General features: G+C 49.4%; 1 protein-coding gene across 1 annotated transcript; it reads left to right on the plus strand.

The window, feature by feature from the left end:
- The first annotated feature begins 6,520 nt into the window (after window positions 1–6,520).
- LOC145941439 (uncharacterized) lies at window positions 6,521–11,470 on the plus strand. Its single transcript, XM_083047551.1, has one exon. The coding sequence runs from the start codon at window positions 6,521–6,523 to the stop codon at window positions 11,468–11,470; it is 4,950 nt and encodes a 1,649-aa protein (XP_082903677.1).
- The last annotated feature ends 787 nt before the right edge of the window (window positions 11,471–12,257 follow it).

The following is a 12,257-nucleotide window of genomic DNA, read 5'->3' on the forward strand; positions in this document are numbered from 1 at the left end:
CACTTTTCCCTGCTCTCTCTCACTCTCTCACTGCATTCTTGCACTCTCTCTCCTCGTACTCGTTCCGTACCTATCCTCCTTGCATCCCTCTCACACTTATTCCACTCTTAACACTCTTTCTCTTTTCTAACTTAACGCTCTCTCTTTCACCTCAACTGTCACCGTTAACACCGGAAACGGAAATCATCAAAAAGTTTATATATATAGTATATAAAAAAAATGTTTATCTTTAGCTTTTCATAAAAAAATATTACAGCAACTAATGATTATTAAACAACAGAATGAAGAATTACTTACAATACTTAATAAAAAATGCACTCAACAATTGAACACATGCATACCAGAAGATCTACCAATACAATTGCCATTAAAATCAAATAATGATGTTACAATATTAGAAGAATATTTAGGAAACAATAATAATTTGTCATTTGGTAAATTAAACAGATAACATTTTTTATTTGTTATACACACAGACACACATACACACACACGCACGCACGCACTCACATCCCGCACAGCATTTTATATTCCAGATACACAGCAGATACATAAAATTTGAAATGTTGCTATATAGCAGATACATAGCAATACATATGAATTATGTATTAGATACATGTTTAATATCGATGAATGTCCGCGCTATAGATACGTAATTAACGTTACATATCAGATACATATGATAATATATATTCGATACGTGTTAAATACGTAAATTATATATTTCATACGTATCTGTAATATTGCAAATACGCGTTTAAAATGTATCGAATAGGTCATTTATCCATATACACATACAGAGCGTTTTCTAGCAAGCGACACAGACATAGTGTTACATAGAGTATTATTTCTATGTTTTTTCAATTCCAATGAACAACAAAGATAGAATGATTCTCTGTGAAACACTATGTCTGTGTCGCTTGCTGGAAAACGCTCTGTATATGTATATAAATTACCTATATAATAATACATTTTAAGGCTCCTGGTATCTCATCGCCGACCATGTCGGAATCGTGACGTCAGAGAAATAACACGTTGAGATTTCTTAGATGCCATTTCTAAATAAAAACATATTTGCATAAAATAACACTTAAGATCTCTTTAATACACTTCTAAAAAACCCCGAAAACTATTCTTTTCCCTTGACAGTCAATCAACAACCGTAAAACGCGTATTTGCAATTTAAAAAGAAGGTAAAAAATGGCGTTAAGTATGGGCACGCCAGTAGCAAAAAATTACCCATTGCAAACCCATGTAGAATCCTATAAAAAATTACCCATTGCAAACCCATGTAGAATCCTATTAAAAATTACCCACTGCAAACCCATGTAGAATCGTACTAGAAAAAGAAAAGATTTTACGTGGGTTTGCAATAAATAATTTATCATAGGATTCGACATGGGTTTGCAATGGGTAATTTTTTGTTACCGGCGTGCCCTACTTAATGCCATTTTTTACCTTTTTTTAAAGGTAGGTTTTTATAAAATTTAATTATACGTTGACACTTTTGTGCGTCTATAAAAAACATCTTTATATCTCTGAGAATAGTATAATACCTTCAGTTGCTTAAGAAAAAATAACTTGAGAATTTTGAAACTACAAAGGATTTTTATTGTCACTATATAATAATTTAAATATGCGTATACTGATATATGTATATAAATTGGTGCGTTTACAACGTGGTATGATATATCGTTATAAACGATATGGTAACGCCTTCCTTAGTTGCTGAAGAATTATTATATATAATTTAAAACTTTTAAAATAACTCGTCATTATAATTTATTTATAATTTATTTCATGATTTTCCGTTTTTTTTTAAACATTTTTTTGTCAAAAAAGGGATGTTTTATTTTTTAACGTTTTTTGAGTGGACATTTATTTAATCCGTAAGAAACGTTTTTGAAATCGTTTATAAATATAAATAAAACGATTCTAATAAACATAGATGTTTGAAACAATTCTAAAACCATATGTGAAATTTTTTCTCTTTTTTTTTAATCACAAAGTTTTTAAAATTATAACATGATGAAGTAATTTGAAAGTCGAAATCGCATGATAAAACTATAAAAAAAAATTATTGCTCCCTTGTATCTGAAAAAAATTATTTTTTTTAAACTGTGTTACGTGTCGCATAAATGACGTTAAGCAAACTTCCTGTTTCTATATCTTTTCGCGAAGAGTGTTGATAGTGATAGCACGTGATAGTATATATATCGAAGAACTGTCATCAACGACAAACAGTGCGACACGTTTACGGAATTGTCAAAGTTATATGAAGACGGAATAAAAATAATCAGATCCAGAAATTAACAGGTTGATCCTAGAGAGGTTCAACAACACGGAAATAATTGACGGATATATAATGAAAGTAGATGTACTAGGCGGGTTCTAACTCAGGGGCAATGAGGGGAGGTGAGGGGCGAGGGGAACCTATGGCGCGGGGGAATGACGTCACGCGGGGAGGGGGAGGCGTCCGCCAGGTTATGGTCCGCGAGGGGGCCGCGGGGAGGGGGAAGCGTCCGCGAGTTTATGGTCCGCGAGGGGTCCGCGGGGAGGGGGAGGCGTCCGTGAGGTTGGGGGTCGCGGGGAGGGGGAAGCGTCCGCGATTAAGTGCCGGGTCCGCGAGGGGTCCGCGGGGAGAGAGGAATCCGCAAAAGACCGCGTGAAGCTTTGCGGGCGAGGGGTCCGCGGGGAGAGAGGAACGCGAAGGAGAGCGCGAGGCGCACGTGAGAGAAATGTCGCGAGAGAGACATTCGCGAAAGAGAGATAGCGGTCGCAAGATGATGCAGCGAAGGAGATAGATAGCGGTCGCGAGATAGTGCGAGATGACGCGAAGGAGAGCGCGAGGCGCACGCGAGAGAGATGACGCAAGCGAGGCGTATATGCAAGAGCGAGAGAGAGATGTTGCGAGATGATGCGGCGATGGAGAGCGCGAGAGCTGATGCAGCGAAGGAGAGCGCAAGAGGCGTACGCGAGAGAGACTTTTTTTTAACTTTTATACTTATAATAATATTCTTAATATTAATTTAATAATATTATAATAGGAGGAAAAAAGAGAGAACTTATCCTAAAATAAATTATATATTTTTAATATTTAAAATAATGTTTATTATACAACTGTGTGTGTGTGTGTGTGTGTGTGTGTGTGTGTGTGTGTGTGTGTGTGTGTGTGTGTGTGCGCAATCATACAATTTTGTGTGAATTTAAAATTTAAAATATAAAAATATAAAATATAATATAAAATACTGCGATGGATGCATCATGACGATCGAACCAGGTGGGTCGATATGATATTTCGTGACGATCGACCCATGTATCATGATGGACATTGTGGTATGAGGCGGAGGCTGCGAGGTGGTGGTGGGGCGGTGGCTGCGAGGCGGAACTCCTACATGACAGAATTTTTTTATTAAATATATTATTAATTATTTTATGAGTCATTTTATTATTTTAATAATTTATAAATGAAAAGAAATACTTACTAGGCCCATAATGGCTCCGGGACATGTTCGGGAGGATAAGGTTCCTCCCCGAACAACTGGCGAAGGCAGCACACATCATCCCATTCGCCGTCAGGGACCTCTTCCTCTATGTCGCCCCAGCAGGTCATTATAATATCGGTCATATTCCCGACCTATCCGCACCCATCTAATATGCACCTCACGCTCCGACTCATACCACAAGTCATGATACATGGGTCGATCGTCACGAAATATCATATCGACCCACCTGGGCCGATCGTCACACTATCTCTCCAATAAATTCCATTGTTTTTTCTTTTTTTAAATTGTTTTAGACACTGACACGTCAAACGCTAAAAACTTTATGACGAACATCGCGGAGACAGACCCGCTCTCGGTAGGAAAAGTAGGAGATGAAATATAATGTTACATAGGATAAAATATAAAGTTACTTTTGATAAAAAGACAAAAGTTAGCATATTAAAGTCAACGTCTGTTCATAAAACGAATTATAATATGCAAACCACCTTCGAACCATCTTCAAACCACATACAAACCTCGATCGAACATCAATCAACCACCTTCGAACATCAATCGAACCACGTTCACACATCGATCAACCACCTTCGAACCACGTTCGTACCTCGATCAACCACCTTCGAACCACGTTCGTACCTCGATCAACCACCTTCCAACCACGTTCGTACCTCGATCAACCACCTTCCAACCACCTTCGAACCTCGATCGAACATCAATCACCCACATTCAAACCTCAATCGACTACATTTAAAAAATTATAACATAAGAATTCTGTCACATACTGAAATTAATACGAGCACGTGCGGACATATAATACTTGTATGCGTATGAGGAAAATGAGAGAACAAAGAGAATATTTCAATATTAATTTATTCAAAAAAAGGGTGTGGTGATTCATTGCGATGATTCAACCACCAATTAAATGTTTTAAATACATTTTGCAAAGCACAATTTTTTACATGTTTTTCACAACGTAGGCTATATGTAGGATCTAATTCGCTTAAGGCAGGAATATCTTCATAGTTTGCATCCAAGGTCTCAATAGTGAAACCGTTTCTCGCATCATCCAATATGTCGGTCAACCATTCTTGCTTTTCAAGTCCTTTTACGTACACGAGAGAAGATGACTCTTCTTCTTCATGTTCTTCTACTCCGCCAGCGATAGCTGTTGTAATCAAACGCTGAGCCATGCTGTATGGAACGTTTCCATCTTCCCATTGCAGTTTATGGTGATTTCTGATCAACCATGAGGCTTGACATCTTTCAGATTGTGTGAGCACACGCCATGGTACGGGACATGCGAAAAAATAATGTGAAACAATGAATCCTCTTCTCAGAATCGCCGCTTCCTTCACGATAAATCGTTTATTGAGAATAAATCCTTGCAGACCCACAAACGTCGGTACAACCATTTTGTTGCAAGAATGTTGGACCACTGATGTCGATTGTTAAAAATCTCAATCATTTATATTACATCGGAGGAGGGGATAATTGCTGATTAAGTAATTTTACGAACTACGTTGGTCAACGGGCAATATTCGACAACACGATCGTGCAAGATGAGACAATAGGCTGTAGTATTTGCCGGTACATCTTCCTTACATTCAAACTCTATTCTCACGTCCACGATAGAATTTTTGACAGAATCATTATGTCGCGAGCAATCAATAACTGCTAGAGGACCGCAATGTAGAAATTTTGCAATAGTTAGTACATTCTCAATATCACACCCATAATAAGATTTACGAAAACGAGAATATATATCAAACAAGAGGGCGAATCTATTTTTTTCAAAATCTAAATTTAAATCATCGTAGGGATAAGATTCCGAGTTTAGATAGAGCTTAACGTTGGTTAATTTACAATGATCGAATACAGTAACATCTTTTGTCATAATATTTTTTCTACCAGTTTGCAGCGCAAAGATCACATATCGCGGCTTTTCCAGCTGAGAAGCAGTTTTCACAGTCCATGAATGCTTGGTTGTACTATGTAGCAGAGGAAATTCGTATAGATCCCAAGCGCGAAAACTCATGTTTAAGAATCGCCCGCTTTCCAATGCTCGTAGCAAGGACAGTTTATTGACCTCATTCAATAGTACATGGGGCATACGCCATTGTATCTCGAGTAATTCAATAGCAGCTTCAGCAGGTCCATACAGACAATTGTTGTCGTTGCGCGAACGTATCAAAATTAATTCGTGGCGAGCATTAATCACAACTCGCTTGTAATCTTCGCAAAATCCCAATAGCATGTTGAGCGGCACGCAAAATGTTGAGAAAAGAGAGAGAGAGAGAGAGAGAGAGAGAGAGAGAGAGAGAGAGAGAGAGAGAGTGAGAGAGGAAAATAAGGGAATAACTGCGCTTTTCTCGCTTTCGTAAGTTGCGCGGCTCCGCGCGGCGCCGCCGGTGCGCCAATCGCCACCGCGCGCCGTAGCGCGCCTTCCCGCGCTCGAAATACCGTCGCTGTTAAAATCGTCGTTAAACACAAACAAGCGATGATAACAAACGGTTTTGTCCTCCGACTTTCGAGAGGATTCCATATCGCCACGTAACGAAATCAAAAGTTCGTTGATTTCGTTTCGGAACCTTCTCGAAGGTCAGCGGGATAAAGCCGTTTGCCCGTCGAACAAACACTCTCTTGTCTTGAGGCCTTCTGTGCGGATCGATAACGAGCGTTCTCTCAAAAAGTACTTTGTACCGCGCTTTTTCACGGGCAATACTCTTTTCTCGTTGTTGCACTTCTTGCAACTGCGCTCCGCGTCGGCGCGACCTCAGTTCGTCGCGCAAAACCTCTGTAAATTACATTTTGTAAATATAGTGCTGTTTGTTTTGTGTAAAATCAAGTCTTCGATTTTTTGTGTCGTCAGTCTGTGTGCATACCTGACTTTATCGTGCGCGCGCGTTACCGCTGTGACTATTCTTTAAAGATTCCGAACATCTTTTGGTCCTTCGAGCCGGATATTTTCGCGCTTCCGACGCAGCCAGCATTCGTGTACGTAGTCGTCAGCGGTGGGTATGGACAACGACGATATGGAGCAGATGGTCAATGACCAGCACGAGATCTACGGGCGTATATCGCGGACCCTCGACAACCTTCGGAAGATCGGGTCGGCCAAGTTGTCCGTAGACAGCGTTCACGCTGCTATACGCCTCCTGGACGAGAAGTGGAGCGCGTTCACCGAACAGCACAAGCAGCTTCGTACAGACTTTTGGAAGGAGCTGAAAAAACATGCGTATCAGACGGAGGATTTCTTCAGTCTCGTGGAGGTCGCGTATATACAGCAGCGCACCGACCTTGGCGAGATGGAGCGGAGACTTACCGCACCGACGGAGATAGTACCTGCCGAAAGGGTGCGAGACAGTACATCGTCGCGCAAACCACTGCCGCGGATGCAGCTTCCTCAGTTCTCCGGCAAGTTTGAAGACTGGCCGTCTTTCCGCGACCTCTTCCGATCAATGGTGATTGAGGAGCCCTCCTTGTCAAAGGTCGACCAGCTTCAATACCTAAAGACCAGTGTGAAAGGTGACGCCGAACATTTGATCAAGAACCTACCTACCACGGAGGACAATTTCGAGCGCGCCTGGGACATGCTGAGCTCCCACTTTGAAAACAAGCGGCTCTTGGTAAGATCTTACCTTAATGCCTTCACGTCGCTGCAACGTATGAAGACGCCCTCAGCCGCTGGACTCCGCCGGATCTTCCACTGCGTCCTCACGACCGTCGGAGCTTTGGAGGGCATCGATAGGCCGATCACCAACTGCACCGACCTCTTCGTGCACCTGGTGGTAGGACTCCTGGACAGCGAGACCAGGCGCGAGTGGGAGAGCTCGCTCGGGAAGTCACCCGAGCCCCCCTCGTACGACACGCTCCGCGAGTTCTTGCAGGAGCAGCTGATGACGCAGGACGTCCTCCTAGCAGTCGAAGCAGAGGCGCCTAGCAAGCCGTCCAAGCCGGAAAGGTCTAGCCGCTCAGCTCGTGCCAACCATGTCGGAAGCAAGGGGCCAGACTCGAATCGCAGCTGCCCCCTGTGCAAGAAAGAACACTTTATCGCATACTGCGATACCTATAAGAGGAAGACGGCTCAGGAGAGACGAGAACTAGTGGGGACTCACCAGCGCTGCTGGAACTGCCTCGGACGACATCTTTTGAGTGCCTGCTCGTCGACTAAGGTGTGTAGCAAGTGCTCGGGTCGGCACCACACGACCTTGCACGAGTCGTTCGCCGTCGCCGCTTTGACAGCCAGTGAACCCAGTGCATCCGCGACAGTGAATGTGGCCGAACGTCCTCCCGCTGAGTGCGGACCGGTGTTGCTCGCGACCGCCCGCGTCCTAGTGGATGACCGCGCCGGAACTCGTCACGTAGTGCGCGCGCTAGTCGACACCGGGGCCGAGACGTCGCTGATCGCCGAGTCCTTGGCGCAGCGACTCCGCTTGCCGCGAACTCCGTCTTCGGTGGCCATCTTCGGGGTGGGTGGCGTTCAGTCGGGTGTCTCCCGCGGTCGAGTCGCGCTCTCCGTGGCCTCTCGCGACGGACAATTCGCGCTCGCCGTCTCAGCGCTCGTGTTGCCGCGTCTCGCCGTGTGCAGCGGCCCGTCGGAAGGCAGGGCGCGTTCTTGGCCTCACCTCGACGGCCTCAACCTCGCGGATCCTGATTTTCGCCGCCAAGACCCCGTGGAACTGCTTCTCGGTGCCGACGTATATTTGGACCTAGCTCTACCGGACCTGCTCCGCGGATCACCGCGCGAGCCGGGTGCCCAGCTGACTCGCTTCGGCTGGGTGTTGATCGGCTCCGTTGGGGTCGCCCACGCCGCGACTACCGTGTCGTCGGTGCAGTGCTCAGCCGTCGACGAACTCAGTGACTTAGTGCGCCGCTTCTGGGAAGCCGAAGAGCCTCCACGCGCCCCATTACCGCTGACCGCCGATGAAACTGAGTGCGAGGAACACTTCTCGCGTACGTACGATAGACTGGCCGATGGACGCTACCAGGTGCGCCTACCTGTGCGCCAAGAGCTGCCCGATCTGACCCCCACTCGCCGCGCCGCGTCACGTCTCCTGGAGGTCATGTCGCGTCGGTTCTCTCGCGACCATGAATTCGGTGACAAATACCGCACCTTCATGAGCGACTACGCCGCGCTCGGACACATGTCACCGGTCACCGATTCACCGCTGGCTCCCGGGACATCGCTCTGCTACCTGCCGCATCACGGTGTTCTACGAGGCTCCGGGTCCGAGGCCAAGATTCGCGTGGTCTTCAACGGGTCATCGCGCACCAGGGCCGGTGCGTCACTCAACGCCTCACTTCACGTTGGACCGAATCTGCTGCCGGCGCTGTCAGATGTCCTCACACGCTGGCGCCGCTTCCGCTACGTCTTCGCCGCCGATGTGGAGAAGATGTACCGGCAAATCGCTGTACATCCTGCGGACCGCGATCTTCAGCGTATCCTGTGGGGAGAAGAGCAGACATCAGAATATCGCCTCAACACCGTGACGTACGGGCTAGCTAGCGCGCCGTATCTCGCTATACGCGTGTTGCATCAACTCGCGGAGGACGAGAGGGAGAGGTTCCCGCTCGCGGCCGACGCGATCAGACAACACGTCTACATGGACGACGTACTTACCGGAGCGGACGACGTGGTGACAGGTCATCAATTAGCAGAGCAGATGTCAGCGCTTTGCATGGCGGGCGGCTTCCCTCTGCGAAAGTGGGCCGCAAACCATGAAGCGCTCCTGAAGGACGTTCCCCTCGAGCACCGTTTGCAGAACACCAACGGCGCTCAGATGCCGTCGATCGAGCATTCCGTCCTGGGGCTGCGCTGGAATCCGACGAGCGACGACTTTGCGCTCGCTATCCAACGGGCTCCACACATCACGCCCACGAAGAGGTCGATCCTTTCGCAAACAGCGCGTCTCTTCGACCCGCTGGGTTGGTTGGCTCCCATCATAATCCGAGCCAAACTTTTGGTGCAAGCTGCGTGGATCCAGCACCTCGACTGGGACGCTCCGCTAGCCGAGAAGGAAGCCGCCGCATGGACCCAACTGGAGGAGGAACTGCCGCTGCTGGAAAGGGTCCGACAGCCGCGTTGGTTTGGCTGCAAAACCCACAGGAGCACGCTGCAGCTCCATGGGTTCGCAGACGCCTCGGAGCTCGCCTATGCCGCCGTCATCTACTTGCGGGCCGGCGACGACGTCCCTGTCAGCCTGGTCGCCGCTCGGACGAAGGTCGCGCCGCTGAAGCGAGTCTCGCTCCCCCGCTTGGAGCTCTGCGCCGCAGCCCTGCTAGCCAAACTGGCCGAGCACTATCGTAGCCTCCTGGATCTGCCACCTTCGGAAGTACACCTGTGGTCAGACTCCACGGTCACGCTCAGCTGGGTGCGCGGCCATCCTGCAAGGTGGAGTACATACGTGGCAAACCGAGTCAGTGAGATTCAGAGGATCAACCCAGACGCCACCTGGCGCCACGTACCTGGTCGGGAGAATCCAGCCGACTGCACTTCCCGGGGAGTCTCGCCAAGTGAACTTCTGGATCATCCGCTGTGGTGGCATGGTCCGTGCTACCTCCGGGAGCCTCAAACGACCTGGCCGACGGATCTTAGGCTCATCGACGATGAGGACCAGCCGGAGCGACGTCTGCCTCGATGCCTCGCGGCCGCCCAGGAACGTGAACCTGACGAGCTCTTGCGATTCTCGAGCCTTCGCCGCCTGCTTCGCGTGTCGGCGTGGCTATGGCGTTGGCGAAGACATCGGCTATGCGCTGCAAACCAAGAACCCGCACCAGCGCCCCTTGCTGCTGAAGAGCTGGAGGCGGCCCTCGCTCGCTGGATCCGAGTGGTCCAACGTATGTCTTTCCAGTCGGAGCTGGTGGACCTACGTGCAGGAAGACCGCTGCCAGGTCGCAGCCCACTTCGCAAACTGAACCCGATGATGGACGCTGAGGGCATTCTGCGGGTTGGAGGACGCCTGAAACACTCGCTCCTCGACGAGGACCAACGTCACCCTATGCTACCTTCGGAGTCTCACCTGACTTACCTGGTGCTAGATGCCTGTCACCGACGTACGCTGCACGGAGGGGTCCAAGCCACCTTGGCGAACGTCCGGCAGCGCTTTTGGATCCCGAGGGGCCGTCAGTTGGTGCGTTATCACATCCACCGATGTCCTCCATGCGTGCGATGGCGGGCGGCGACCATGCAGCCTATGATGGGGAACCTGCCGAGGGAGCGTGTCACCCCGAGCCGGCCGTTCCAGTTCACCGGCGTGGACTTTGCTGGACCTGTCTGGCTTCGAACCTCGAGAGGCCGCGGGCACAAGGCCTACAAAGGCTTCCTCGTAGTATTCGTCTGTTTCAGCTCCCGCGCTGTGCACTTGGAGGTCGCCAGCGATTACTCCGCCGACGCCTTCCTGGCAGCATTCCGTAGGTTCGTGTCGCGCCGTGGACTGTGCACTATCGTGCACAGTGACTGCGGCACGAACTTCGTAGGCGCAGACAGGCAGCTACGGGAGCTCTTCAGGGCAGCCGGCCGCGAGGCCCTCACAATCATCGGGCGCCTCGCCGACGAGGGAATCCAGTGGTCCTTCAACCCACCTTCAGCACCCCACTTCGGCGGCCTTTGGGAAGCGGCCGTGAAAAGCGTGAAGCACCACCTGCGCCGGACAATCGGCGAATCGAAGCTCACCTTCGAGGAGCTCACTACGCTCCTTGCCGAGGTCGAAGCTTGCCTTAATTCAAGGCCGCTCCAGGCCTTGTCCGACGATCCCGAGGACCTCGGCGTCCTCACCCCGGGGCACTTCCTGGTGGGTGGCCCCCTGCTCGCCATCCCGGAGCCGTCATTGGTGGATGTGGGGCCCAACCGACTGAGCCGATGGCGTCTGCTGCAACAGATGCCACCTGTGGCAGCGTTGGGCCAGGGAGTATCTCCAGGCACTGACCCCTCGGCCAAAGTGGTGGGTCAACCGCGGAGCCATCCATGAGGGACAGCTCTGCCTGGTGAAAGGGGAGAGCACGCCGCCGTGCCGCTGGCCGCTCGCGCGAATTACTCGGCTGCACACCGGAGACGATGGCCGCGTCCGCGTTGTCAAGGTCCGGACCTCCGTCGGCGAACTGACGCGCCCGGTCGTCAAGATCGTGCCACTCCCGCCGATGACCTCCGCGGATACGAAGCCGTCGACATAGAGCCCGCGTCTTCTCCGCGTCGATCGTGCCTTCCGCGTGTACATAGATCTGAAAATAAAATGTACATAGTTCCTGTTCCGTAGAATTAAATTGGCGATATTACTATCGTTTTACGCGTACTTACGTGTCCTCTGTCAAAGTCTCCATCTCCGAACATCTTTCGTCGAACAATTCTCACTTCTCGCGGCGCGGTGCACATGGGGATCCTAACCGCAATCTGTCAACGCGCGATTGCCCACGACGCCCGCACCCCCATCGGCGATTGTGTCAACGCGTCGATCAATCAGAGCCAATAATCGATTCGAGTCGATAAAGTCGATCGTCGTGCGTGGCGCGACGAGGCGGGCGGAATGTTGAGAAAAGAGAGAGAGAGAGAGAGAGAGAGAGAGAGAGAGAGAGAGAGAGAGAGAGAGAGAGAGAGAGAGAGAGTGAGAGAGGAAAATAAGGGAATAACTGCGCTTTTCTCGCTTTCGTAAGTTGCGCGGCTCCGCGCGGCGCCGCCGGTGCGCCAATCGCCACCGCGCGCCGTAGCGCGCCTTCCCGCGCTCGAAATACCGTCGCTGTTAAAATCGTCGTTAAACACAA

The sequence above is a fragment of the Prenolepis imparis genome, unplaced genomic scaffold (assembly GCF_030444845.1).
Source record: "Prenolepis imparis isolate NDT839.2.m4 unplaced genomic scaffold, iyPreImpa1.0 SCAF_10, whole genome shotgun sequence".
NCBI classification, from domain to species: domain Eukaryota; kingdom Metazoa; phylum Arthropoda; class Insecta; order Hymenoptera; family Formicidae; genus Prenolepis; species Prenolepis imparis.